This window comes from Scardinius erythrophthalmus, assembly GCF_964197995.2.
Source record: "Scardinius erythrophthalmus genome assembly, chromosome: 8".
NCBI classification, from domain to species: domain Eukaryota; kingdom Metazoa; phylum Chordata; class Actinopteri; order Cypriniformes; family Leuciscidae; genus Scardinius; species Scardinius erythrophthalmus.
In genome coordinates this window covers 7,095,319-7,121,660 of record NC_138228.1, presented here as the reverse complement: position 1 = coordinate 7,121,660, position 26,342 = coordinate 7,095,319, and the positions used below count along the sequence as shown (strand labels likewise).

The following is a 26,342-nucleotide window of genomic DNA, read 5'->3' as shown; positions in this document are numbered from 1 at the left end:
ATATGACATAACCACGCACAAACAAACAGTGTTGGGGGGGTAATCAGATTACTTTTTCCAAGTAACGAGTAAAGTAACCCATTACTTTTCAATTTACAAGCTACTTTTTCAAATAAAAACAAATACGTTACTTTGTTTTGCCATTTACAGACTGACACCTCTCCTGTCCCCATGTTGAGAGACGTTGTGTTTAGAGGCGTTGTGTGTAAACATGATGGTTATTGCAGTTCTAGACTAAATGTAAACATGCATTTACTCATCTCAAACAGATTCATTGTTTAAAATTATTTTCAAAAACAGCAAACTCAGAATATTATGCAAACCTGCAATAGTTAAATAGTGTATTTATTATTTAACATATGTATTTAACCTCACTTTATTAACAAATGTCTTTGCTGTTGACCTTTGATGATCCAATTCAACCATAATAATAAGCAAAAATGACTTTACATTTTTATAGCTAAAGTAAAAGTGTTTCTTCTCCTGCTCCTATTCTTCTGCAATCCAGAAAGGCAGCACAGCTGAAAGGTTTGTTTGCCCTCTACTGTACAGGCGTGATTTTGCATTTCCTTCAGCCTGAGGCTTATTCATTTCACTTTTGGTGTGAAAGGGCCTTTATATTTGCCAAAAATATAACTATTTTTTGTTATTCAACAAACAAGCAAGCCTAGCCTAGTTAAGAAAAAGTAACAATGCATTGTTTCCGATAAAGTAACACAATTAGTTACCTTTTAGGGAGTAACGCAATATTGTAACAAATTACTTTTAAAAGTAGACTTTCCCCAACGCTGCAGATGAACGATGAAATTATTAAGTTTGCTGGGAAATTGGTCCTGACAACTCTAAAATATAAATAATTATTATAGGCTTACCGTAGTCTTTTAAGTTAAGGTAAAAACACGTTTGGAAGATAGTTTTATGATATACTCGCTCCTTATTTAAATTTTGTTTGTGTAGCTTTAATAAAAAAGCTCCCCTTGCTTACCTGTCATAATAGTCTCGATGGCCCCGATGATCTCTATCGTTGCCATACTGGTCATAGGCTCGTTTGCGAGGGGAACTGCTGTTACGGTAACCTCCTGAGCTGCGGTAGTCACCATGAGGACGACGGTCGCCATAGTGGTGGTCCTTGTACCTGTGACTCTCATATGGGTGATGCCGATCCCCTTGCCAGGGCTGACTGCTGTTACCTGGGTAGTTGTATTTACGGTCTCTTTGCCAATCTCCCCTATCTGTTAATAGATGCACAAGGTACCAAATGAGATCATAAAAATGACAAAAGGAATCATAAATTATGTAATTTATGGCTGTTCAAAAACCAATAGTAGCCAATCAAACAGTTAATGTTGTAACAAATACTGTTTGTGGGTCAAAGCCTCTACTCTGTTTCAAGAAAGAACACCATCTCAAAAGCCGTTAATGAGTACTATTCACTTACAGCATAAAATTTAAGATTTTAAAAACATTCAGAGTACACTACAGTCTCCGGGCTCACAGCATCCCAGACACAAATGTTTTAACGAATCAGAAAAGATGAATAACTATGTGGACAACTGAGATTTTGGTATAGAGATAAAGGAACATGATTTTTCAGTAGTACTACAGCACAACCTGCTACGTTTATTGTTTGATTTTTAGATCTGATAGAGCGTTTGGACCCGAGGAACTGTAACATCGGACGTCAAACAAGCAGATGTTGCATCTCTCACCATCATTAGGAAAGTGCCTTTTATTGGGATGGTTGTATTGATCTCTGTGGTGGGCGTGAGGGGGAGGTCCAGGCGGAGGATGGGGTTTGGTTGTGGGCTGGGCACCTGTAGAGTCTCGACTAGATCCAGACGGTTCAGGTCTGAAGGGTTTTTTCCTGGAAGGATCATCCTTCTTCTTTTGCTCTTTCTGTGTGAAATACGAGGAGCAGGTGAGCAAGTGGTACATGAGGAGAAGAAAGTGATTGAGAACTGTGGATTTAAGATGAGCTTACCTCTTCCTCCTGCGAGCGCTTCTTCTGAGCCATCTTATACAGCTTGTGCAGTTTCCGGGCACCAAACTCAGTAAATTTGGACACAAAAATCCAGAGGTTTCTGAAAAATTAAACAAAAGTGAGGTTGAATATGATATTTAAACATAACTGGAACTCCTGGAATTGGATGTATAATGTGCATTTGAGATACCTGCGCCAGATCTTGACGTGCTCAGGGTCATTGTACGTTTTAAGGCACTCTGTGATGCGGTCTCCGATCTTCAGCAGGCAGGTCCGAGTGTGCTGTAACTGCTCCTGCACCGACAGCCCCTCGTCTGGCTTGTCCAACTGCTTCAGAGCCTTCTTTACCGGCCTCATCCGCTCTTTGCACTGCACACACATTACACCACTAATCAATTTTCTACTCGGGACATTGCAAGTACTTCATATATTCCCGTCAGGGATCATGCCTGGTAAAGGAATGAATGACATTTTAACACTCACAATGCTAAATGTTTCCTGGTCCAGCTCATCATCTTCCTCTCCAATTGGTACAGGATCACTTCCTGCAGTAATGTGCACGGGGCCCTGAGCTTTCTTTCCTTTTCCTCCTGGTTTGGCCTAAAAAAGGGAGAAGTTGAGCTGATGAGAGACATATTCATTCAAGATATAACTTTAGTATATTATGTACAGATTTAGCCTGACCAAACCTGGATATATATATATATATATATATATATAAAAAAACTAAGTGAACTCAAAAAAGAAAAACGTAACCTGAAAATATTATATTTATAATACAGAGAATTTCATTCTAATACCAGTATAATTTAAATCTAAGTTTGAGTCAACTTGTTGTCTAAGAAACTAACAACCACTGTGCACAGGACGACAGTGAAACATCATACCCAAGTCCAGGCTTCTAAAGGAAACGTTCTCATGGTGAAACGTAACACCGCAGACTGCCAACATATAAAGTACCTTCTCTTTTTTGGACTTGAAACGCTTTTTGTCTTTGTCCGCCTCCTTTTCTTTTTTAGTAGTTCCTGTTTTTTCTTTGTTCTCTTTGTTATCCTTTTTCGGTTTCTTCTTTGTGGGTGATTTTTCAGCTCCATCGTCCTGGAAAATCAGAGAATTTAAAAAAGGCCGTCTAACTGGTTAGTGCTGTGGATTCTGCGTCTGTAAATCCCTATATTAACAACTAGAGTTTGTTATATAGGTGACAAGATGCATTAAAAGTAACTTACCTTCACCTCTCCCTCTTCTGAAGGGTTGTCGGAGAGACGAGGAGAGGCATTTTCATTGACCAGATCATTGTTAGGGACCTTGTTCTTCTTTCGAGGTTTCCTCTTTTTGGTTTTGATCTGGGAAGTGGGAAGATACAAAGAATGAAAAGGTCATAAAACATACTGAATGAAACTGAACTGTACTTAAGAAATTTCATTTGCACTGCCACATGGCCAAAAAAGTTAGTAATCTAACTCTTACCCCAACCCTAAGACTAAAAACCTGCATGTCCCACAAATGTGGTGTGCATTTGCAAATATAGTAGTTTAAAATGGCCTAGAGGCCCATGATCTCCACCTCATCTCCTGCTTTAACAGCATCTTGGCTTTCCTGCTCTTTCTTCAGCATCTTAAGCAAGTAGTCTCCTCGCATCTGCAACTGCTTTCCCTGAGGCTTCTTATCAGGGTCATCTAGGAGAATCTACAAATAAAGACAACAAGGCATTTGATGTCAGGTTAGGTTATTGTCAGTCTTTTAACTGCGAGGAAGCATTCATTTGACTCAATGTACCTTCTCAGAAAGTTTGAGATCAGGGTCGGTCTTGATCAGGTCCCAGTTGCCGTAGCCGTGCTCATAGATACCCAATAACAGCTGTGTGTCATCATGAATATCCCAATCTACGTCAAAGTGCGGAGTCTTCACCCGACAGGTCAGCTGAAATCTGGCCAACAAAGAAAGAAAACGTTACTCACTCTCTTCAGTTGCATTCTATTCATTCTTTAGGAATAACTCTGAGCCAAAACCTTCATTAGCTGAAATTAGAATTGAACTGGCCTTGCACCAAAAAAAATGAATTGAAAAAAAAAAAAAGAAGAATTGTCACACGGAAGAATTACATTAGTCCGTTATTTCATGAGTTAATTTTGACTAATTATGCCTCTTTTTCTCAACTGTTTAAAAAATAGAAATCTTTATTTTTTATTTTATTTTATTCAATATAAGTTCCATACAGTCAAATATATCACATTGTGTTCAGATAACTTTATTTTTATACATTCTGGCAGACAAATGTTACTTTATAGACATTGGATACAAAATCTATTGACTTAATAATATTTTTTATCTTTGATAATTCTGGGAAATAAAGTGGTGGTAATTCACAAACATTATAAACATCATCTAATGTTCCTGAACTTATCCCATGCATTTTACACTTGACGAGTCAATGAGGCAGATAATTATAATACTGAAAACAAAATTATTCTAGATTCTCCTTGCTACCTCAATTGAACTTATGTAAAAGGCATTCTCAAATCAATTTTGAATGGCACACGACCCTGGAATGGATATTTCTTCGGACAATGAAACTGAGTTCCCCAATAAACTCATCAAATCAAATTAAGTGGCTTGATTAAATCTCCACCTACATAGTCTTTGCGACGGTTGGACACACTGCACTCTGTAACTATGCACTATATTTAAAAAAAAAAAAAATTACATTTCTAATTTGGACTCACTTGCTCCTTTCAGCAGGATTTGGAGGCACAGATTTATGCAGCGGTTCGAACTCCTCTTCGTGCTGGATAATGGACTTCGCATTGACCTGAACTCCAGAGATCTTTATGTTAATGCCTCGTCTTTTTCCTGGCCCTTTAGCTGCAACAAAGAAATTAAACCAATTAAAAGAGCAAAAAACTAATTAAATCATAATTTTTACTCAGCATTGCTATGGTAACATTCACACACCTTCCACAGGGTTTTCTTTCAAGTGCTCCTCATGCTCCTGTACTGCAGTCACACAGCTGTTGTGTACCAGTTCCCCCAGTCGCTTCAGGTCTGCGATGGACTTATCCACCAGCTCAGAGTCACGGGCAATCGCCTCCAACCTGTAGAAAACACCATAACCAGTTCAGCAATACTGCTTCTAAATGGACTACATATTTTACTCATAGCGGTGCATTTCTTACCTCTCAAGCGGAGCTCCAAACTTCTTGTATGCCTTAATGAACCTAAAATAAATAGACCATTAAGTAATTGCAATGTTTACAGCAAAGACTCACTTAAATGTGTAATTGAATGTTCTGTTATATTACCTGCGGATCTCTGCATCAGTAAATCCCTCCACATTGTTTTTGCGAGCTCTCGGCCTGCCTCTCCGCTTTGGTCGTTTGTCATCCTCGCTGTCATCCGTTTCACTATCTGAACCCGAGGATCTGTGCTTCAGTTTAGACCCCACGTCACTGTCGCTGTCATTAGCCTGCGCCTAAAAACATAATACAGCTTTTACACAATGTGCCATGACGTATCCATGCAGACTGTATTTATCTGTCCTCTCCACGCAGAGATTAACAAAACTGCATAGAAAAACAAAAAAGTGTTAGGAATATTGATATAGTGGTTTCACATGAATTTTTAGTGGACGCCTCTGTTCTGCTCGGGATTAAAGCAAGAGTAATGAGCATGTGGCTGCAAACACGCACGGCCTTATCGCCGGGGAGTCCGCTGCGCTGTAAAACTTAATGACTCATTTCCAAAAGCTACGACGCCGCATACTTCAACATGTGCTGCCATCACATGGGAATGCAGCGTGTGGCTATAAAATCTAATGAGTCATTACAGTATGCGCAAGACATTACAGATCCGGCTCACAGGAGAGGATAAAAGCACGGAAAAGCCACAGGGAGCACTTCACACAACTGTCTGCTATGTACATACATTTATAATGTTCATAAATGTGCACTCACACATACATATGTTAAGTATAAATGCATGCTGATAAGTGTATCATCTACGCTTATAGAACTGAAAATCCTTTGAAGCATTTCTGCAAAAATAACAGGGGTGAGAATCTTTAGGCACCTCACGATCTGATCCGATTTCGATTCTGGTAGTCACGATCTGATTTACGATCTGATGATCTACTTATTTTTTTCTTATTAATTAATTAGTTTACTGACTTTAAATCTTACATTTATTTGTAAAAAAAAAAATCTAATATTTAATTACTCATGTAATTATAAGTAGCAATGTTTTAACAATTACAAATTGAAAATTAAAACATTGTATGTTAAGAATTTTCAAGTATAGTTTCAAAACATACAAGCAAATCCTAAATAATAAAGAGGAACAACAAGACATATTACCAGCAATAAACAAAGAGTGCTTTCAGTATCCGAGGGTACGTTTACCTTTACAAGACAACGATCCTTCACGTTTTTTTTTTCACGTAAAGACGACAACATTAAAACAATCCCCATCCGTGCAGACCTGCGCGCCTATAGACCGAACTTGTGCATGCGCATGACGTCACCTTTTCACAAATTCACGTTTTTGTAATTTACACAGAGACAAAACGGTATCGTTTTTAAAAAACTTGCATTTTAAAAACGCTTTTTTCGAGTTTTCGGTATGGGTGTGTGTAATTTATGTTGTAGAACAAAACGTCAAAGTATCGCCAAGTTATGTTTATCACAGGCTTTTTTTACTCATAAATTGAAAAACCCCATAGGAAAATCTCAAAGGAACCAGGGACGAATTAGTCTTTAGTTTCTGACATCATCCCTGCACCTCTATTGGTGTGTCAGTGTATGCGCACACAGTTGCTAGTAGCGTGATGTGGTTGTGTATGATGTACCTATGTATGTATGTTGTATGATTTGGGAATAAGGGAGAGTTTATACACAGGTCAAATTCAGGCCGAATCACAAATTTATTTAAACGTTTAAAAATTATCGGGAGCTTGGGAGGTGCTCGGCTCAGCTTGTAATTCCTCTCACATGATGCGAGCCATGACCAAACAAGCATCTACAATTGATATGCGATTTCTCCCAACAGAAGAGCTCCTATGGCAGCAGATTACACAGCGTGCAACCAACATAACCCAATTTGAGCTGGCACAACCCTAGACAGAGTGCATGAAAATACAGACAATAACCAGCTCAGGTAACCTAGAAGCACCTCCTCACCCTCTTGTTGGAGCTTCTGCTTCTGGGCAGCATGTAGATGTCTTCCATCTCCTTCTGCTTCTGTTCTTCCTCCACCTTTTTCCGCTGATCCTCTGGAATTATATCATCCCAGTCACGCACAGCCCTCTCCTCAAGATCTGGTGTGCTTTCATCCATGGTAAAGTTAGCCACCTGCCAGAAAAAAAAACACACACACAGTTCATGCTGGGCTGAAGATCAGGAGAAAATATGTAACTTAACTGTTTGAGCAACACACACAGGTGTCAAAAGGGGCAACTGACTTTCAAAAGAAATCACTCCCTCTATACTGTTAGATAAAAAAAATAAGTCTTTTTTTTATCGTTTCCTGTCGTAAGCCATGCAATCATAATATATTTAAAATTGTATCTTCATTTTAAATGGACAGTAATATCTTTAATCATGTCTGGCAACTTGAAAAATGTGTTTCCCTAGGGTCTATAAAACCTTTGGAGCTTGGACCCCTAAGTATCTTTAGAATGACAGACTCATTTTGTTCAATTTTTCAAAGTCTTCATTTTACATTTGAATCTCAAGTAAATGTATCTTAATTTAAAGGTGTAAATACTGAGGAAGATACAAGGCATGCAACATGTAATACCATGACTTTGTGTATTTAAGACTTTCTACTCTGATTTAAGACCTTCTTAAAGGGGTTCTTCACCACTGACAAAATGGGCTTTCAATAAAACTTGGCTGCCTCTACTATAGAAAGGCTATTTTGTTTTTTATATCAGTGATACCTGGCTAGAGAAAACAGACAATAACAACAATAGTCAAATACTGCCTTGCTATAGTAGGAAATACTTCTTAGCAAACTTTTAGTCATAATGGTGTCAACTTGTATTGTTCTCGGGTGCAAGAATTCAACGAGTAAAAGTTTCCACTCCAGTGCAGGATCCAGTGCATACCAACACAGAGTGTTTTAGGAGTGTTTTCCTATTTTACTATAATGCCGTTTAAAGAGTAGACATTGTACGATACAATTTTCAGTGAGAAACCTACCCTTAACAGTGACTGTATTGTTAATAACCCTGTCGATCCGACTGTCCGTGTGCAGGGGTATAAAAAATGCAGAAGTATAATCTGTAGTTTACACAAAAGCCCCGGAGCTGTCAAAACTCAGCTGGACGATGGGTTTTGCATTATCCGGCGAACTTTTGATGACAAATAAACGTGAATTTCTCAGTCCATGTAACAGAGAATGAGTAAACATTGTTCATTTACATTTACAACCGACATTGGCGAAGTTACACTTTAAGGCCTTGATTTGTGGGCAAATTAAGACTTTCTAAAACCCAGCAGAAACCCTGTTAACATTAAAAGATTTAATAGACTCCTGAGTACCTTAAACTGTGACAGAAGCTCATCGGTGGCACTAGATCCCTGATCACTCTCTCTGGTTTCAGCAAGCCGCAAGATCTCATCAATGTCCATTTCCTGGGGTTCTGATTCCTCTCCCTCAGGTTCCTTGAACAGATCCTCTGCTCCAAACTTCAAGATTGCTGTCAGTTCTTCTTTATTGAAGGGGTTTGAACTGGAAATGGCCAACAAACAGGTATTAATTATTATTTGTTAAATTTTTTGTCATTTCAATGAATGCTTAAAACATTTTGACCAGAGAAATTAGATTTAATTTTTACGGTTCTCACTTTGAATTAGCCGAGTTGTTATCCAGTACGGTTCGCCCAGTTGTGTCCATTCTCTGAATGACGAGATGGTCTAGAACCATCTTCTTTTTCGCTCTTTCAATAATGTCTTCCTCCACAGTGCCTTTTGTGACCAGACGATAGATATTCACCTATGCAAAGAAGCCAAATACATTTCAATGCAATCCAAGTACTGCTACTTGTGAGTCTAAGTTGATTCAGCAATAAGTGAAGTTACACATTAGGTCAAAGGTTTGAGCTCTACTTACTTGCTTTTTTTGGCCAATCCTGTGGGCTCTGGCCTGGGCTTGAAGATCATTCTGTGGGTTCCAGTCCGAGTCAAAGATAACCACTGTATCGGCTGAGGCCAGGTTAATCCCAAGCCCTCCAGCTCGGGTGGACAGCAGGAAACAGAAGTCCTGAAGACGACACAGATGGGCAGTGAGAACAAGTGCCAAATGCTTGTCTTTTTTTAATTAATACTTAAATATATACATCCTATTCTAGGTTACAGGGGAAATTCACTGCTGACAAGATGGGCATCTAAATGTGGAAAAACTTCTACACCCATAATGCACTATGCTTGATCCGACTGTCAGTAAGCAAAAGTACAATCTTTGCAAAAGATGCAAAAGTACAATCTTTAGTTTTCAAGTAGTTTCAAGCTGTCAAAAGTATTTTGTAGACTAATAAAGGGCATATACTGTCTCTAGGTACAGGTAACACAAAGAAAGAGAACATTGTTCTTTAACATTTACATTGTAACCATACAAAGTTGGTTTAAAATCTGCAAAGTTACTTCAATATGATAACTATATCTAGATATTTTTAGTATATTATAAAAATAATAGGTTGATTTCCTCAAAAAGCTTGTCTAATGTCTAATTTGTTTGACCGACCAATAGCCGACAGGGGAAGTGATCAGAGAAAATCATTACAGGTTAGAAAATAATTATTTTTGCTTTGTTATTTTTGGTGACACTTGTGGTGCACATTTTACCTTTAAATGACTTTATTATATTGCATCACTCACATCTTATATGAGATATAAATCACTCTAATGGAACCTCAAATAACAGTTTATTATTTATATTATATGAAATGATTTTTATCATATTTATTATATTTTATTATATCATTTATATTTTATTGAATGATTGTATTGTTGATTTTATGGTCCTTCCTGTTCCAATCCGACAATCGCTTTGACACTTTATGATTATATTTTCAATCTCCTGATAATTACATAAGGCCTGTATTTCCCATGGATCAAGCATTCCCAGAACAAGAAAAGTGCTTTGTCGAGTGAGCTCAGACTGGAACATCACAACCATAGCAAATGTCTCCAGACAGTGAAGCTCTGCCCAAACATAACAAACACGCATGCCACATTTTAGGTTCTTACCTCAGAGCCTTCTGCATTAAAGTGGTCCAGTGCTTGTTTTCGGATCTCTCCCTTGATGGAGCCGTCCAAACGCTGAACATTAGAGAAAACACAGATACGGTTAATGAATGTCAAGCGTGGCACTTTGACCAAACTTGGGCATCTCAGCTAGATAAGCTCCCATAAAATCCTAAAAAAAACCTAAGTCACCACAAAATCCTGACGACACATTTGCCAGACCAAAACAACATTGAGGTGCAAGCTGTGCTAATGCTCAAAGCTGCACCGATCAAAAAATAACTGGGGGATAAAAATAGGCTCGGGGAACTTGCTGTCGGAGCAAACATGGTGCAACCCTGACACATGATTCCCAAAGTCACCAGAGCCATACACACTACACCTCTGAATGTCTCCAGTCTTCACAGAGGTTATAAAAACAGATGAAAAACTGCAAATTCTCATCTGAACAAGGACACTAGGGAAGGGTATTTGTATAATTCAATGTAATTGAGTACTCTGTAACACACAAAAACAAGTCACACCTGACTAGAAGTGGCACTGGGTCAAAATTGCATTGTTGAGAGAAAAAACACACACAGATAAGTCTTATCTGTGTATTAGTCACATTTTATTTATAATGTAATGTAAAATACTTATAAAATAAAACTAAATATTTACAAATATAAACACTAAAAACATGTATTTTAGTTCCCCTCACTCCACAACAAATACTTGAAATTGAAGACGACAGACCAGGAATGACAAATAAAAGTATAAAACCAACATAAATTATAGGGCTGGGACGATACACCTAACTCCCGATTCGATACTATCATGATACATGGGTGCCGATATATGTATTGCGAAAAATTTTTTTTTAAGAATTGCGATTCTACAAGTATTGCAATTCAATATTGAAATATCCATCGAGAAAAGTTAAACCAATTGAAAGATCGCGTGGGTGTTTGAATCAAGACCACAGTCTTTTAAAGATGAATCGTGCAGCTCTACAGTCTTATATGTCTCTCAGCATATAAGTAGCACAAGGGCTTTTCAGTGCTTTCAGTCTCACGTCTCCTCCACGCGTCCACTTGGGATATTGTGTCACTCATAGATGACACATTTCATCCTCTGTTGGAACAAAAGTGGCTACCTTCTGTCAACCTCATCTATAAGCAAGGACAAAATTAAAGTAATTGAATTTGAATTTTTTTTTTTTACTTGCGATAGCTAGGTGAATCGATTTTCTCCCAGCCCTAATAAATTATTTTGGCAATCCAAATGTGTATGCTTGTGTTGCTTGCTTGATGTTAATTGCATAAGCCTCTTCGGAATATAAGTCACAGTCCATTTTAGATGATAAAAAAAAAGTGTGACTTATATTCTGGAAAATATTGTAATCTATTTCTTGAAAAGTAAAAGTAAAATTAAACAATACGCATGTGAAATTCGAAACCACTGAAAATGGTCTTTACTATGAAGCTGTAACAGATAAACAATTTAACCCTTTTCAGTGTTGTTCGGTTCATACCTGGAACGGATATCGTTTCATAGCCAGGTAATCAGCAAGGATGTCCAACATGCGGACCATCTGAGAGAAGATGAGCACGCGGTTGCCTCTCTCCCTCAGTCGTGTGAGAAGCTTGTCCAGGAGAACCAGTTTCCCGCTGCCACGCACCAAGGACTGAACAAACATCAAAAACATCCTGAAAATGATATTCTCCTATGAACAAACCCATTGAATTCCAATCTAGGACAGTCATACCTGTAGGTGCTCTTGTACTTTATCATTCTCACCATCCTCTGGTTGTTTGATGAGGAAACCATGATTGCAACACTTCTTCAGCTCCATGACGATGTTGAGAAAGCCAGAAGAGCTGCCTCTGGTGCCTTTGGACAAGGCTTTGAAGTTTCTTGTTAGTATCCATCTAAAAAAGTCAAACATTACATTAAGACTCCAAATGAACAATGATGAGATGTGCAGACGTTCTCTAAACACTTGCATTCCAACAGCGTGCAGTCTTAGAGTCTGGAACCAAAATTTGGCTCAATCAAAGAGTTACTTGATTTAGAGAGCTATGTTACCGTCCCAAAGCGCACAGCCTTGGAAAGAGGCATGAAATGGGATAAAACAGCGCTTACTTGTAGAACTGTTTTTGCTGGGCAGACATGTCGACTCTGAGGATTTGCTCCACTTTAGCCGGCAAGGATTTCTCCACGTCTTTCTTGACACGACGCAGTAGGAAAGGTTCCAGAACTTTATGTAGGCTCTGATAACCATTATCCCTGCCTTTACCATGCTCATCCTCAAAATCCTCCCAGGACTCAAACCTAAAGGGAGGCAAAGTCAAAAACAGGGGTTTTAAAGTTGATGCCAAGGACCCCTAAATATTATGACCCCCTTCCTTAAATATAAAGACAGCTACATAAGATCATATTTAATAACCAATTTATACTGTGTGAGAAAATGCTACGCATAATATTAAAAAGACCACGTGTTGCTTCTTAAATTGAATAATTGGCTTTTATATTGTTATTGTACATAAGCCAAAAGAATAATTAAACATATTATATATATGAAAATACTATGATTCAAAGGTTTTGGTTCAGTAAGATTTTTTCATATTTTTTAAAGAAGTCTCTTATGCTCACTAAGGCTACATTTCTTTGATCATCAATATAGTAAAAAGAGTAATATTCTGAAATATGATTACAGAATGATTTAAAAATCACCGGTTTCTATTTTAATATAAAATGTAATTTATCCCTCAACGTTTTCAGCACTATTCAGTCTTCAATGTCACATGACTTTTCAGAAATCATTCTAATATGCTGATTTGGTGTTCAAGAAACATTTCTAATTATTATCAATGTTGAAAACATTTGTGCTGCTTAATATTTTGTGGAAACTGCCATACATTTTTCCCCCTTCTATGAACAAAGTTCAAAAGAACTGCATTTATTTGAAATGTCACACGAAATTACTTTTGTAATATTGTGTCTTAATTGTCACTTTTGATCAATTAAATAAACAAAGTCCCCAAACTTTTGAACGGTTACGGTAGTGTTTATCTGAAAATATTTTCTTATGTTTATGTTAGTTTTTTTTCAACCCAATATCAATTTTACATGTCTAAAAGTAAACAGAAACGTATTCAAATTCAAATTTATTTGTACAGCGCTTTCACAATAAATATCATTCTAAAGCAATGTGTTAAAAAAGACAAATATATTTATAAAAAAAAATGTAATTAACATTTTGATGGCCATAAAAATATAGATTTTTCAGTACAGTAGTGTATTTTTAGTATTTACAAATTTATTTGTACAGTGCTTTCACAATAAATATCATTCTAAAGCAAGGTTATCATTCTAAAGCAAGGTTAAAAGACAAATATATTAACATTTTAACTTTTTGATGGCCATAAAAAAATGATAGATATAGATACAGATATAGATATATCTATTCTATCATTCTTTCTGGTGGACTCCAAATGGCAAATATGAACTTGTATTTTCAAACCCTGGCTGCGAGTACCTACTTGTCAGGCATAAGAAAGTGCAGAAGGGACCACAGCTCTTTGAGGGAGTTCTGCAGAGGGGTCCCAGTAATGAGCAGCCTGTGATTGGATCGAAAGTCGATCAGAGTTTTATATAGCAGCGAGTCGTCATTCTTAAGCCGGTGAGCTTCATCAACTCCGAGGAAAGCCCAGTTTATATTCCCCAGCACTCCCTGCACACACAGACAAGCCTTAACTAAATAATGTGCAAATAATGAAGAACAATTCATTTCCATGAGACAGAGTCGGTTCAAAAGATTAAATCAAAGATTCCTATACCTTGTCCTTCAGTAGAATTTCATATGTGGTCAAAAGTGCATTGAACTTGATCCTTTTTGTCTGCTGGTGGATCCATTCGTAGTCCCGGATCTGGTCAAAAACACAGCGTTATACCTCAAAATTGTATTTTTTTTTTTTTATTTGCATTTGGATTGTCTCAGCATGTGTACTAGCTTACCGTCTTTCTACTTGTGACGTCTCCTAGGTACACCACTACGTTCATATCCGGGGCCCAAGTCTCAAACTCCCTCTGCCAGGAGGTAAGGGTTGACAGGGGCACCACCACGATGAAGGGACCATAAAGCTGGTGCTGATGAAAAAGGTAGGACAGGAAGGAGATCGTCTGAATGGTCTTTCCCAGGCCCATTTCATCAGCCAAGATAACACTGTTACACCTACAGGACATAACAGAAGCCAGAGATGAAGAGAACAAAAATGTAGAAGGAATAAACTATTCTTAAATGATCACAAGCTAATATGAAAGCATGATAACCACCACTCTTGTTATTTTGAACTAAAACTTGAACTATATATATATATATATATATATATATATATATATATATATATATATATATATATATATATATATATATATATATATATATAAATAAAAATGTGTTAATTGAAACAAAGCTGAAATAAAATATAATAAAAATATTTATTATTAGTAATTATAAATATATAAATATATTTAAAATTAGTAATATTAATATTAAATATTAGTTAAACAAATTGGAAATGTTGAAACTAACTGAAAGTTGAAGTACTATAATTACTCAAACTGAACTAAAAATAAATGAAGCTAAAGGGAAACATTTAGAAATAAAAAAATAAAATTACAAAAAATTTAAGTAAAACAGAAAATATAAAAAATAAAAGCTAACACAAAATAAGCACTATATAAATTATAGTATACTAATATCTAAATTATTAAAATATCAATAGTACTAAAAATAGCAGTGATAATAACCATTAGGGTTGTCACGATTATTCTCTTTTCAACAATTAATACAATTAAATATTAATATTAACCAATTACATTTTAATTAAATTAAAAACAACAACATTAGGGTTAGCTTCAAGTATTTCTACATTGTGTTAATATTACTTGTTATTTCAAGGAGTAAACAGTCATAAAAAAGGAACAAAAAAGCACTTCTTGTCAACACTGTTGTTTAATTAATAAAACACAGCATTTATTAGGATAATTTACAGCAGTGTTTCTCAACCGGTTGGTTGCGACCCAAAAGTGGGTTTCTGAGTGAGTCATGGAGTGTGTAGTCAAAGAAACAAAAACAAAATACTGTCCCGTCTGAATAGGGCTTTATACTGGTATTCATCAGTTTTAGTGATATTCTTACAATTTATGTGTGTGTTAAGAGGGATGGTACTTGTGTCCGTCAAGCATTTTTCAGAAATAATTTAGCTTGGTTCAAATTTCTAAACATTTGGATCGTGGCTTAATGAGCATGGGAAAACATGGCCAAACCATTTAAGAACCATTGATTTACACAAATGTAATGCCACTACCTGTACTTTGACATCCCTAATGCAAAGTATTAAATGCGGAAAACTCCTGTCTAAAAACTCCACTTGTATGTTACATACCTGCACCAGGAGTGGGCCAGCCAGTTCACTCCATCTAACTGGTAATCTCTGAGTTCAAGGTTCTCATCTCCAATGTAAGAAGGCTGCTTCTTCAAGGGCAGAAATCTTGGCCTCTGTTTCAACACCTTCCATTTGGGCAGAAAAAGACGACAGGGTTCACATAACTATAGCATAGCCTTTTTCCAAAATATAAGAATGATAAGAAAAAAAAGAAAAAACAAAGCTCCATTAGTACACACTCTCATTCTCACCTTGCAGTCTTTGGAAGGGATTGTCTTGCAAGCATTTCTGTGTAGGAAACTATCAACGCAGACCTCAAATTTCTTTCTGATTAACGCGCCATCCTCCCATGTGCACTCCGCATACGGCAGCCCCATCCACTTGCACAGGTACTCTGGCTCAGTGGAAGAGGTTTTATGGGCTGTTGCAACATATCAGAAAATTATTTGAGTAGTAAACATCTCCTTTTGGCCAAGTAAATAAGAAATAGTGCACACAAAAGCAGTGAACTTACAGGGTAAATCTGAATGTGCTTGTGATTTCCCTGCTCTTGTTGCTGATTAATAAGAGAAAAGGAAAATTAGTATCAGATCATAAAAGGCAAAAAGCAACCACTATCAGTCAAAAGTTTGGGGTCAGATTTGTTTTTAAAAGTAATTTAAGCAAAGATACATTAAAATGATCAAAAGCGACAGTAAATAAATTTACAATGTTACAGAATTATTTTATTTTTTTTGCTATTCTTTTGAACTTTCTATTCAAAGAATCCTAAAAAAATGATTTCCACAAATAAATATTAAGTAGAATATCTAATTAAGCATTAATAATGTTTCTTGAGCAACAAATCAGCATATATTAGAGTGATTTCTGAAGAATCATGTGACACTGAAGACTGGAGTAATGATGCGGAAAATTCAGCTTTGATCACAGGAATAAATTACATTTTAAAATGTATTAAAAAGAAAAACATTATTTTAAATGTTAATAACATTCCATAACTACTGTTTTTACTGCATTTTTGATCAAATAAATGCATCCATGGTGAGAATCAGAGACTTGTCTCATTAAAGTCGGCATTGACAGAATTTTTTTTTTCTTCCCTATTGTGACATATCCGAGTGAAACAGCTTCCATTGATTGTGTCCATTGGGAATTGATTGAATGGTGGTTTATTATTGCTGTGATTTCATGTGATTGACAGCCCTCACACCAGAAAACACGTCATAAGAGAAGAAATGTTGTTGCAAGAGGAAGGGGAAGTTCTTTTTATTAATGATTATGAGGGCACATGAATTTAAAAATAATCAGATGTGCATAGATAAATTATTAATAATAAACACTGCAATATTCCATAGAATTGCCCATTTTGATTTCATGTTGACTAAGTCAGAACTTACCGATCACTCTCTCTAATATCTGGAATTGCTTGCTCAGGTCATTGGTTAGTTCTTGCTGGCAATTGTAATATTCTAAATCTTCCAGTGATGCTTTCCTCAACCTAAAAAACGTAATTGTAATTTACACATTTGCTGTCAGATTCAGGTCTGTAAAAATGCCAGTTTCTTCTATAGATGATCTAAAAATGGAAATATGTCATTTGTGTGAGAACTAACCAAGCGTTAAGCTCGTCGTTTTTCTTCTTGAAGTTTTCCAGCTTCTTGATTCCTTTGACTTTCTGCTGAGTGAGGGAGTCCACGCTCTCCCATGTGTTGTGGATGTAGGACCAGCCTTTCCACTTGATGAGGAACTGAGTTTCCCCTTCCTCTTTCTCAGGGTCAAAGTCTGCTCCAGGGTCCCCATTTTCCTCAATAGCATAGAGGGTTGTGGAAGCTCCAGTAGCTGTTACCGAGGATGAAGAAAGAATAAAGGGCTTTAATAAATAAGCACAACTGCTGTGTGTATCACTGAATATTAAGTACGAAGAGAAAAACCTAAGGTCTTTACCTCCTTTCTTGCCTATCCTGGTTTCAAGGACCTTCTCGATGGTCTCGCTGTCGTCATCCTGTTGCTCCTCGGCTCCTTCCATTTCGATGAGGTCATCAGAGTCCGTCTCGAAATCATTCTGGTCCTCCTTGTAACTGCGACACATGCTTCATCATTACTATTTGACTAAGTCATTAAACTGTATGGGTCAATCACAAATAAGAATATCAATGATAATTTCACTCTATATCTCCAATAATGTCTTAGTAGGGTGAAATTTAAAAACTAGTTTTCTGATCAAAGCTCTGTAGTTTTTATTGTGTGATGATTGAGATGTAAACATAAAGGTTCCTCAAAAAGCCTGATGAATCATATTTGAGACATTTTGACATGACTTTTCCAAAAAATAATGTATGCATGTATAATCAGGTAAATCCATGTTGCTTCAGTCCAGTGACTGTTCATCTTGAAATGTTGCTAACAATATATTCTTACATTTACTTTAAAAAATCAGTAAAGATTTGACATGAGTGTATACATCTTAATTATTATTTTCAAAGATATTTATTAAAGGGCAAATATATAGAAAAGTATTTTTACTTGGCATCTCCCATACATGCAATCTACATACGCTCCTTGATAAGAACAATCCATACCTGACTTTAGTTGCTGCTCGCCGCCTTGTTTGTCTTTTTGGGGTATCCTCCTCTTCATCATCATCGTCATCGTCGTCGTCATCATCATCATCCTCCTCTGAGGATTCCTGCTTCCTCTGTTTCCGTCCCTTTTGCGACTGCTGCTTGCCAGCAGATGATTTGGTCTGTGGTCTGGGAAGAGAAGAGAATAGCACACACACACACATTTATACACACTCATTCAGCATACTAGGCTTTCTGCCTTTCGTTCTGCATCCCTGGTGTGTTTGCTAGTGTAGCGATTCATTTTCACGCCTACCAGCCTGACTCATGAGCCAATAGCCTTGAGACAGCTGTCCGACAATATAAGCAGTTCTCATCGCTCATATATTATACGCGTTAATCAATTATTATATTAATCCTTATCCCAGACATAGGATACATGCTTTATCACAAATCAGCACAAGTATCCTAAATTGTTAGAGCAACAATCATATCAGCGCAAACATAGCAGTTATTAATGAGCCCATGTATCATCATTAGTGTTTAATAACAGCTCAGTTGATAATTCACGATGCGCTGTCTGAAGGCCAGGCTTCGCTACACTCTTACCTTCTAGCAGGAAGTCGTCTGGATCTAACTTTTTTCTCTTCCTGCTCACTCTCTGAACTGCTGGCCTCTTCCTCAACATCCTCTTCGTCTTTTGAGTCATCATCTTTCCAGGTATTTCTTTCAACACAGAAATACCACAGGTTCATCTATAGGACCTCTAATGGCTTCAACTGCTACCCTACCGTGAAGCTGCAAGCCACTTATAAGTTCCACTTATTAGCCATCGCACAGGCAGGTTAACATGCTAGGAGGGATTCTTCAGTCCATATACACTAACATTTAAAAGATTTGTTTATGCTTTTGAAAGAAATCTCCAATGCTCACCAATGGTGCATTTATTTGATCACAAATACAGTAAAACAGTAATATAATGAAAAAACTGTTCTATTTTAAAATGTAATTTCGGTGATGACAAACCTGTATTACTTTATTAATTCAGTGTCACATGATACTTCAGCAATCATTTTAATATGCTGCTTTGGTGCATTATTATTATTATCAATGTTGAAAACAGGTGTGCTGCTTTTTTCTCTCTCAGGATTCTTTGATGCATAAAAAGAAAATTTATTTGAAATATAAATATTTTGTAACATTACAATGTCTTCACTGTCATTTTTGATCAATTTAATGCATCCTTGCTGAATAAAAGTATTAAAGTAAAAAATATATATATATTTTGAATGGTGCCGTACTCAGAACTAATGTATTGCATTTTTTAATAAACTATCTTTTTTTTATATTTACTGTTTACAGGTCTTTTGTGTGTTATATACTTGTTATTAGCCATACTTAAAATGTATGAATGTCATTGGACTATATATAACAAAGTATCTTAATAATGATCTCAAATACTTTTGAATATGAACAATGCAATATGAATATAAACAATGAGCTTAAAAGACATTTACATGCACAGTAACTATGGGTGAATCTAAATGCTGCATACTGTGTGTTTTATATGGAGACAATGAGAACAGAAAAACAACAGCAAATCAGATATTTGCCAGTAAATTATGGAAAAAGGTGGAGGGTGGGAGACCTAATTTAATACTTTCAGTACACTTACTCTTTCTTTTTCTGCCGTGGGCTTTTTCTTTTGGGACTTTCCCCCTCTGAATCACTGCTGCCCTAGAAACCCATGAAAATCCACTTTGAATATTTGACACTAGATTAAAAAGCATGAAAATGTCATGTTTCAGATTCATCAAGGTAACAAACCTTTCAACACACAGGGCATGTTTACACTACTTGGGCTGCCAAGCCTGATCAGTTCTGAGTCCAAGGCCAAACATAAATATTTATGCTTTAGTAAGTATCTATGTCGATGATTACTTTGGTCCAAGAAGCAGAACATGTTGCAAATGTCAACTGAGGATGTGACAGAATGCATGTGACCGCTAGGGGTCAGTGTTGAATTAGTTTTATGCACAGCCAGCCTACCTCAGCTCCGATGTTGAGGCGGGCAGGCTCTTGTCTGCTGCGACTGGATCTTCTAACACCATAAATATCTGGATGTTCCTCCCACATCTATGATAATTATGGATACAATTCATTTGAAATGATAAAGAAATGAACCATCAGCTAAATTAAATCAAATGGAAATAATTCAGGATTCCTTCTTAATGTTCAGACTGGCCTTTTTTTGTACCTTCTTCACGTCTGCCAGGTTGTCTTTTTTCCTGACCGGTTTGTCTTTGACCTGTGTTGAGTTCTGCCGGGATTTGGACCCAGTGGATTCACTCCCTGACTCAAAGTGGCTCTCGGAATCGGAGGTGCTGTTGGACTCGGAACGCCGGGAACGAGCTCTATCGCTTCCCTGCTCGCTCTCCGACTGACTCCCAGACTCTGATCCAGAGCGGTTAGATTCCTCTGATGCTGAATTGCTATAACATTAAAGATGTGCATGTTGAGAAACAATGAAAACATACCAAGCGGTTCTGAACAGTATAGCAGAAATCATGTTCATAAATTTAATCTGAAATCAAGACATAATTATTGCAACAACAAAAAAAATCTCATTTTATGAATTGTCAATAGGTAAGTTTGTAATTAATTTTTATTTTAACTTCATTTCAGCTTATTTCCTATTTCTAAATCGCTTAATTATCTGGCTTTTCACAAAGTGAAATCCAATTATTTCAGTCCAACAATGAAATGCCAACTCCTCTAGGCCTAAGTGAAATGTCTTAAACCATTCTGTCTGTCATTGTAAACAATAGCATTTTAAAATGGAAAATTTGGAAACTGGGGAAAGGAAATCCAATATAATATAAATGTAGCAGCATGGTAAACGTTTCTGCAATTAGCTGGAATTAACATCACTTGTTTTTAAAAGAAAATATGTAGCAGCACTTTACAAAAAGGTTATCATTTGTTAACATTAGTGAACATGAATTAACAATGAGCAATATATTTTTCACTGTTCTTTTTAATCTGTTAATGTTTGTTGTTAAAAACATGTTCATTGTTTGTTCATGTTAGTTTTCAGTGTAAATGAAGTGTATTGTGAAGTGTATTCAGTTTTTAACTAATGTTAACCGATCCAACTTTTGATTTTAAAATTGTATTAGTAAATGTTGAACTTAACATGCACTAAGATGAACACTGTAGAAATATTGTTCATGGTTAGTTTAATATAGGTAAGTAATGAAACCTTAATGTAAAGCTCTAGCATAGAAGCTTATTTAATGACAAACAGACAACACCTGTAGAATTTTAATGATTCATTTAATTTTTCAAGTGTGATGAGCATTTGCATACAATCGGGTTTGCTAAAATGTTTAAATAAATTAAAATCGGGATTTCAAAATTCCCCCTTATGAAATGTTAAAGTATATGAGATGCATTACATGATCTTGCAGGTCATTTAGTGTCTGGCCACTTCTGCTCTCCTTTGCCCTTTTCGAGTCTAAAATTAAAAGCAATGGCTTCTGTCTGAAAAAAGCCCACCCCCTCTTACTATAATAGTAAATCTCAACATGGAGCATTTACATCTTCCTTACATGGTTAAATATCATCTTAAGTGAAATCTACTTTATTCTGCCTTAACTAGGCGAAACATCATGTGAAAGTGTCTCAGTTAATGCTGATTTAATTTGACACGATGGCTTTCACGGGAAACCATAATGCAGATCTGAGCGAGCACTAGCACATTGAGTGCTTTGATGGAATGCACTGCTAGAAACAACCACCCCCATCATGTGCTCGAGGAGCAAAACAGCTGCTGACAAAGCAGCCTTACCAGCCAGACTGTCCTTATATGGCTGATGACGTCATATCGGGGCGGACCTAACCTCTCAACTGAATTCTCATTGGCTGCTTATTGCTAGCCAAGTGAAGGACCAATGAAATCTCAGCATGAATCATCTGACCTCCACAGGACTTCCTGCTTCCGCTTCCTGTAGTTCCAAGAAGCTTTTATGTAATGCAGCAACTAATACAAGCTATGCAGCACAAAGCAAGAGCCATTTTGTGACTGAGGGCTTTCAGCCATTTAATGAAACCAGTCTCATACTGTGAAGAAACAAAGCAGTGCTTTTTATGTGGCGCTAAGCCATAAGAACACCTCAAATAAAGTATATTGACTATAATATAGAAAGAAATATCACAATTGGTATCCTTTTCAGCTCTTGCTTCTTTAGCAATATTTAGAAAATGGCTGCCAGAGCTAAACGACAGTGAAGACATGTTTCTGAGGATAACGCCTTGATTTAGGCTCTCACAAGCACACTGGTGAAATTATTTGTAACCTGTAAAAGTCAGCATATATGTTCATTTGTAAATTCATGATCACATACACAATATTACATGAAACTGCTGTGTAATTGTAAAAAGATAACATACATTTGAGAGGGGTTTTCGATTTAGACACTGGTGTCTGGAACATATGCAGGGGCTTCAAAGCTGTGTCATCAATTCAGAGGGAAATTCTTGACAAACAACCACGAAAATAATGACAGACCCGGTCATAAACACTAAACACAACATCAACACATCCTGTGCTATTTTTTTTTTTTTTTTTTTTTTTTTTTTTTTAAGGCTGATATGATGACCACTTTTTAACAGGGTAAAAGCCCCACTGATGATGTCCTATGTTGATAAAAGTGAAAATATATAGGCTACTTTAAAACTAAATAAAAGCTGTGTGTGCCGGTGTTCAACAGTATACTTTTAATGACAATTGATATTATAGCAACGTGAAAGTCAAATGCAGATTGTAATGTATTCACATTGTGCGAGGCTTTTGAAACTGAATAGTGATCATTAAATCGTCCATGTTGTGTTCAAGTTTTTTCCTTGATATTTCCCTGGATAAACAAAACATGAACCTTTGAAAAATGGCATCACTGTCTTTTCAATGTCCCCTAATCATTTTGCAATATTTTAAGGAATTGTTAGCCTAAATTAATGATGCATATGTAAACAATAAGTACACTTCTGTAAAAAGATAAATTACTGTGTTAATATGAACCCAATAACATTTACAACTCATTAGTTTCAGTTTTTATATGGAAATAAAAGTAATTGAGTGAAGTAAAATAACCATAATAATTTGCTTTGCATCTTCCAATCAGGATAAGACATCCTTGGTTTGGAAATATGTTATAATGGAACCAGTGCGGTCAAATCGACTAATCGGACCTAACATTAAAGTTTCTGTTTGCATAATATACGTGCGTGTGTGTGTGTATTTAATATATATATATATATATATATATATATATTATATATATATATATATATACATATACATACATATACATTCACACACACACACTCACATATATTTTGTAAACAGAAACTTATTTTAGACATGATTAATCGATTTGACCGCACTAAATGGAACGTATGGAAAACACAAATTTTGGTCAGCAAACCTAAAACAAATATACTCAAGAAAAGTGAATGCTAAAAAAAAAGAAATGTAATGAGCTCCAATACAACAGTAAATTATTTCAAGAGGTGTGAGTTTTGAAATACATAATTGAGTGCTGAGCTAATACTGCATTAATATTTACATTAAGTAATAGACCCCATTTCATTAGGAAATCATAAATGTTTGTCAAGCAATTAAGACCTTAAAGCATAGGACACAGATTTTAATTCACGTGTGACCCCCAAATACTCCTTTAGGATCAAACACCACTGTATTCACCACTGTGTTTTCTTTAATAAAACATTTAAACACATTAAAGTGATTATAACTTTCTGTATTAAGCAACAGTTTGTCAGCACAAAAAAGACAATTGTACATTAAATAAAAAAGCAATAGTTTTGTTGCTATTAATAATGAAACAAAGGAAATAATTCAAATTATGAACAACATACAAATGCAAAATAATACTTCACTTTGAACAAAATTAAATTGCATATGTGTTAAAATAATTTCATTAAAATATTTCAGGAAATCCGATTGAACATGTTCTGCATACAAGAACTTCAACACCAATTTGCATCTATCAAATGCTAAACTGCCATGTAATGTTAAAGTAAAAGTGTTTAAAATGTCATTAACCTTACATAGTGGTGCAATGCAGCACATACTACAAATCAGACAAGGTCATTTAACAATATCACTTTAAAAGTGAATATATTATAACTGTAATCACTGCTCAAACTGTACAAAACACTGCATCTTGAGTATAAATTTTGCTAAGGGCCCATAGGCCTTGAATTCACTTTTAGAAATACTAGCAAAATCAGGGTGTGGCTATAGATCTATCCCAAGGTCAATGATATGAAACTCATTTAAATTTACATACATTGTGGTTAAAAGTACTTCACATGTGATCAACCATGCTTGTAAAGGTAAACAATCAAGACATGTTAAAAAAAGAGAGGAAAAATATGAAAGATCATACCTGGAAGCATTGCTTTGAGTTGAGCCTTCATCCTGCTTTTTACTCTTATTCTTCATCATGATTTTGTCTTGGGATTTGTTAATGATGATCTTATGTCCAGGTATTAACTGTCAAAAGTTTAAAGTAGGATGAACCATCAAAAGAAAAAAAAGTCCGTTGCGATGCATGGAAAAAGTTGGGACTCGGAAAATTGAAAATAAATATTTACAGTATTTGTAAAGTTAAAAGGCATCGGAATTGAAATGACACCTGCTCGACTCTATTCGATGTCAAATATCCATGTGTCGATGGCATTTCAAGGCAATACATTCACAGAGCCACATGCATAAATTCTTACTGCGTCATCAGACAAAGGACGATTAAAACATAACGATGAAAGCAAATAAATTCAACAATAGAAAAGAAACGATGTAAACATACCTATTGCATTGACAGGAAGAGGATTGTAGTAGTACATTCACATCTGACAAAATATCCGATTTGTTACTTCGGCCATAACAATAAAAAAAAAATCAAAAAGAGTCCAGGATTGAGATTAAAATAATCGGAATGATATTCGAAAAGAAAAATAATAGCAGTAATCCACCGATGGCAATTTGAATGGAGAGAGAGAGAGGGAGAGAGAGTATGAGAAGAGCCCAGCAGAGCGCACTAAAAATGGAGGACCGCCATGGCTGCCAGTGCAAGGCAGGGAAAACAACGACTGGCCACTCTACGCACACACCACGGCGTTTTTCGACGAAACAAAGTCACAAAACGTACGTCTTAACGTCTCTAATGTCCAAAACGTACTAAAACGAAGGAATTCGCGCGTTTACGGTGCCCCTAGAGGCACTCAAAGTTCACCAAAGTTGAGATACAAGTGCTATCGAGAGCCCTACGAGGCTCAACGCTCTCCCCTTCCCAAGGTTCATCCGCCATCTAAAGCTCCTTCCCAGCTCTGAGAGCTTAGCTTTTGATTGACGTTCTCTCCATTTACACAGGGCTCAGGTGATGCACGAAAGACCCACCCCTTTTATTTTGAATAAAAACTAGCTGTTTTACAGATTAATTAAAACCTCAAGTTAGTGCTAACCTACAAGTAAAGTAGTGGAACGACTGATCAGTGCTTATAAAAGGGCAGGACTTATCTTTATGTTAATACATTTATTTCTGTAAGGCTTCACTTCCTGCATAGACAGGAAATGAGACAAGAGACTGCCATTTTGCAGTGAGTGCTGGACTACACTGGACACCATTTTAGACAATTTCATTTTAACCCTTTTACACCTGCTCTGTATTTGTAATGTTCTTTGCAAAAGTGATATTTGAAAGAGGGCGGTTGTGTGAATCAAGCTCGCAGGCTGGCAAGAGCGTGACTTTAATTCAACAGGAAATTTGAGGTGGTATCCTTGATTGGAATAGATAAAGTTTGAAAATAATTTGCGAAAGTTAATTATGGAATGCAACAAAACTAATGTAGCAAAAATTAAAACAAGCCATTGAGGGCAGTTAAAGACATAACGAACTCTTTAAAATTTGAAAAGATCACCTAGCTTGTTAGTAAACAAATCATAGTTCGGTAAATAAATAACATTTCTTTTCTTTTATTAAGAAAAATTTAACCTGGAAAAGTTGTGTTGGACGCTTGGACGTAAACTGCAAAGCAAATATTTTGC

At 36.2% G+C, this 26,342-nt stretch overlaps 1 protein-coding gene across 4 annotated transcripts in view; it reads right to left on the bottom strand.

Annotated features, from left to right (window-relative positions):
• The window catches only part of chd2 (chromodomain helicase DNA binding protein 2), a 28,433-nt gene extending 2,593 nt beyond the window's left edge, over positions 1-25,840 (bottom strand). Inside the window, exons 1-38 of one of the 4 annotated variants that reach the window (XM_081373255.1) lie at positions 25,105-25,805; positions 24,685-24,791; positions 22,667-22,752; positions 20,460-20,706; positions 20,264-20,350; positions 19,890-19,951; positions 18,824-18,940; positions 18,233-18,403; positions 17,598-17,731; positions 17,267-17,492; positions 17,051-17,151; positions 16,168-16,209; positions 15,905-16,074; positions 15,654-15,778; positions 14,221-14,437; positions 14,043-14,132; positions 13,746-13,936; positions 12,346-12,534; positions 11,969-12,131; positions 11,735-11,887; positions 10,225-10,296; positions 9,089-9,238; positions 8,823-8,971; positions 8,518-8,707; positions 7,153-7,323; positions 5,281-5,450; positions 5,155-5,196; positions 4,934-5,073; positions 4,705-4,843; positions 3,758-3,908; positions 3,545-3,667; positions 3,208-3,324; positions 2,942-3,079; positions 2,465-2,581; positions 2,172-2,350; positions 1,982-2,081; positions 1,710-1,896; positions 986-1,232 (exon numbers count right to left, since the gene is read on the bottom strand). In XM_081373255.1, coding sequence (XP_081229381.1) covers positions 986-1,232; positions 1,710-1,896; positions 1,982-2,081; positions 2,172-2,350; positions 2,465-2,581; positions 2,942-3,079; positions 3,208-3,324; positions 3,545-3,667; positions 3,758-3,908; positions 4,705-4,843; positions 4,934-5,073; positions 5,155-5,196; positions 5,281-5,450; positions 7,153-7,323; positions 8,518-8,707; positions 8,823-8,971; positions 9,089-9,238; positions 10,225-10,296; positions 11,735-11,887; positions 11,969-12,131; positions 12,346-12,534; positions 13,746-13,936; positions 14,043-14,132; positions 14,221-14,437; positions 15,654-15,778; positions 15,905-16,074; positions 16,168-16,209; positions 17,051-17,151; positions 17,267-17,492; positions 17,598-17,731; positions 18,233-18,403; positions 18,824-18,940; positions 19,890-19,951; positions 20,264-20,350 — 4,820 coding nt within the window. In that variant the 5' untranslated portion in view covers positions 20,460-20,706; positions 22,667-22,752; positions 24,685-24,791; positions 25,105-25,805. Of the gene's footprint in view, positions 1-985; positions 1,233-1,709; positions 1,897-1,981; positions 2,082-2,171; positions 2,351-2,464; positions 2,582-2,941; positions 3,080-3,207; positions 3,325-3,544; positions 3,668-3,757; positions 3,909-4,704; positions 4,844-4,933; positions 5,074-5,154; positions 5,197-5,280; positions 5,451-7,152; positions 7,324-8,517; positions 8,708-8,822; positions 8,972-9,088; positions 9,239-10,224; positions 10,297-11,734; positions 11,888-11,968; positions 12,132-12,345; positions 12,535-13,745; positions 13,937-14,042; positions 14,133-14,220; positions 14,438-15,653; positions 15,779-15,904; positions 16,075-16,167; positions 16,210-17,050; positions 17,152-17,266; positions 17,493-17,597; positions 17,732-18,232; positions 18,404-18,823; positions 18,941-19,889; positions 19,952-20,263; positions 20,351-20,459; positions 20,707-22,666; positions 22,753-24,684; positions 24,792-25,104 lie in introns of all 4 variants that reach the window. The other 3 variants (XM_081373254.1, XM_081373253.1, XM_081373252.1) reach the window with 3 other exon arrangements.
• Positions 25,841-26,342: the final 502 nt, after the last annotated feature.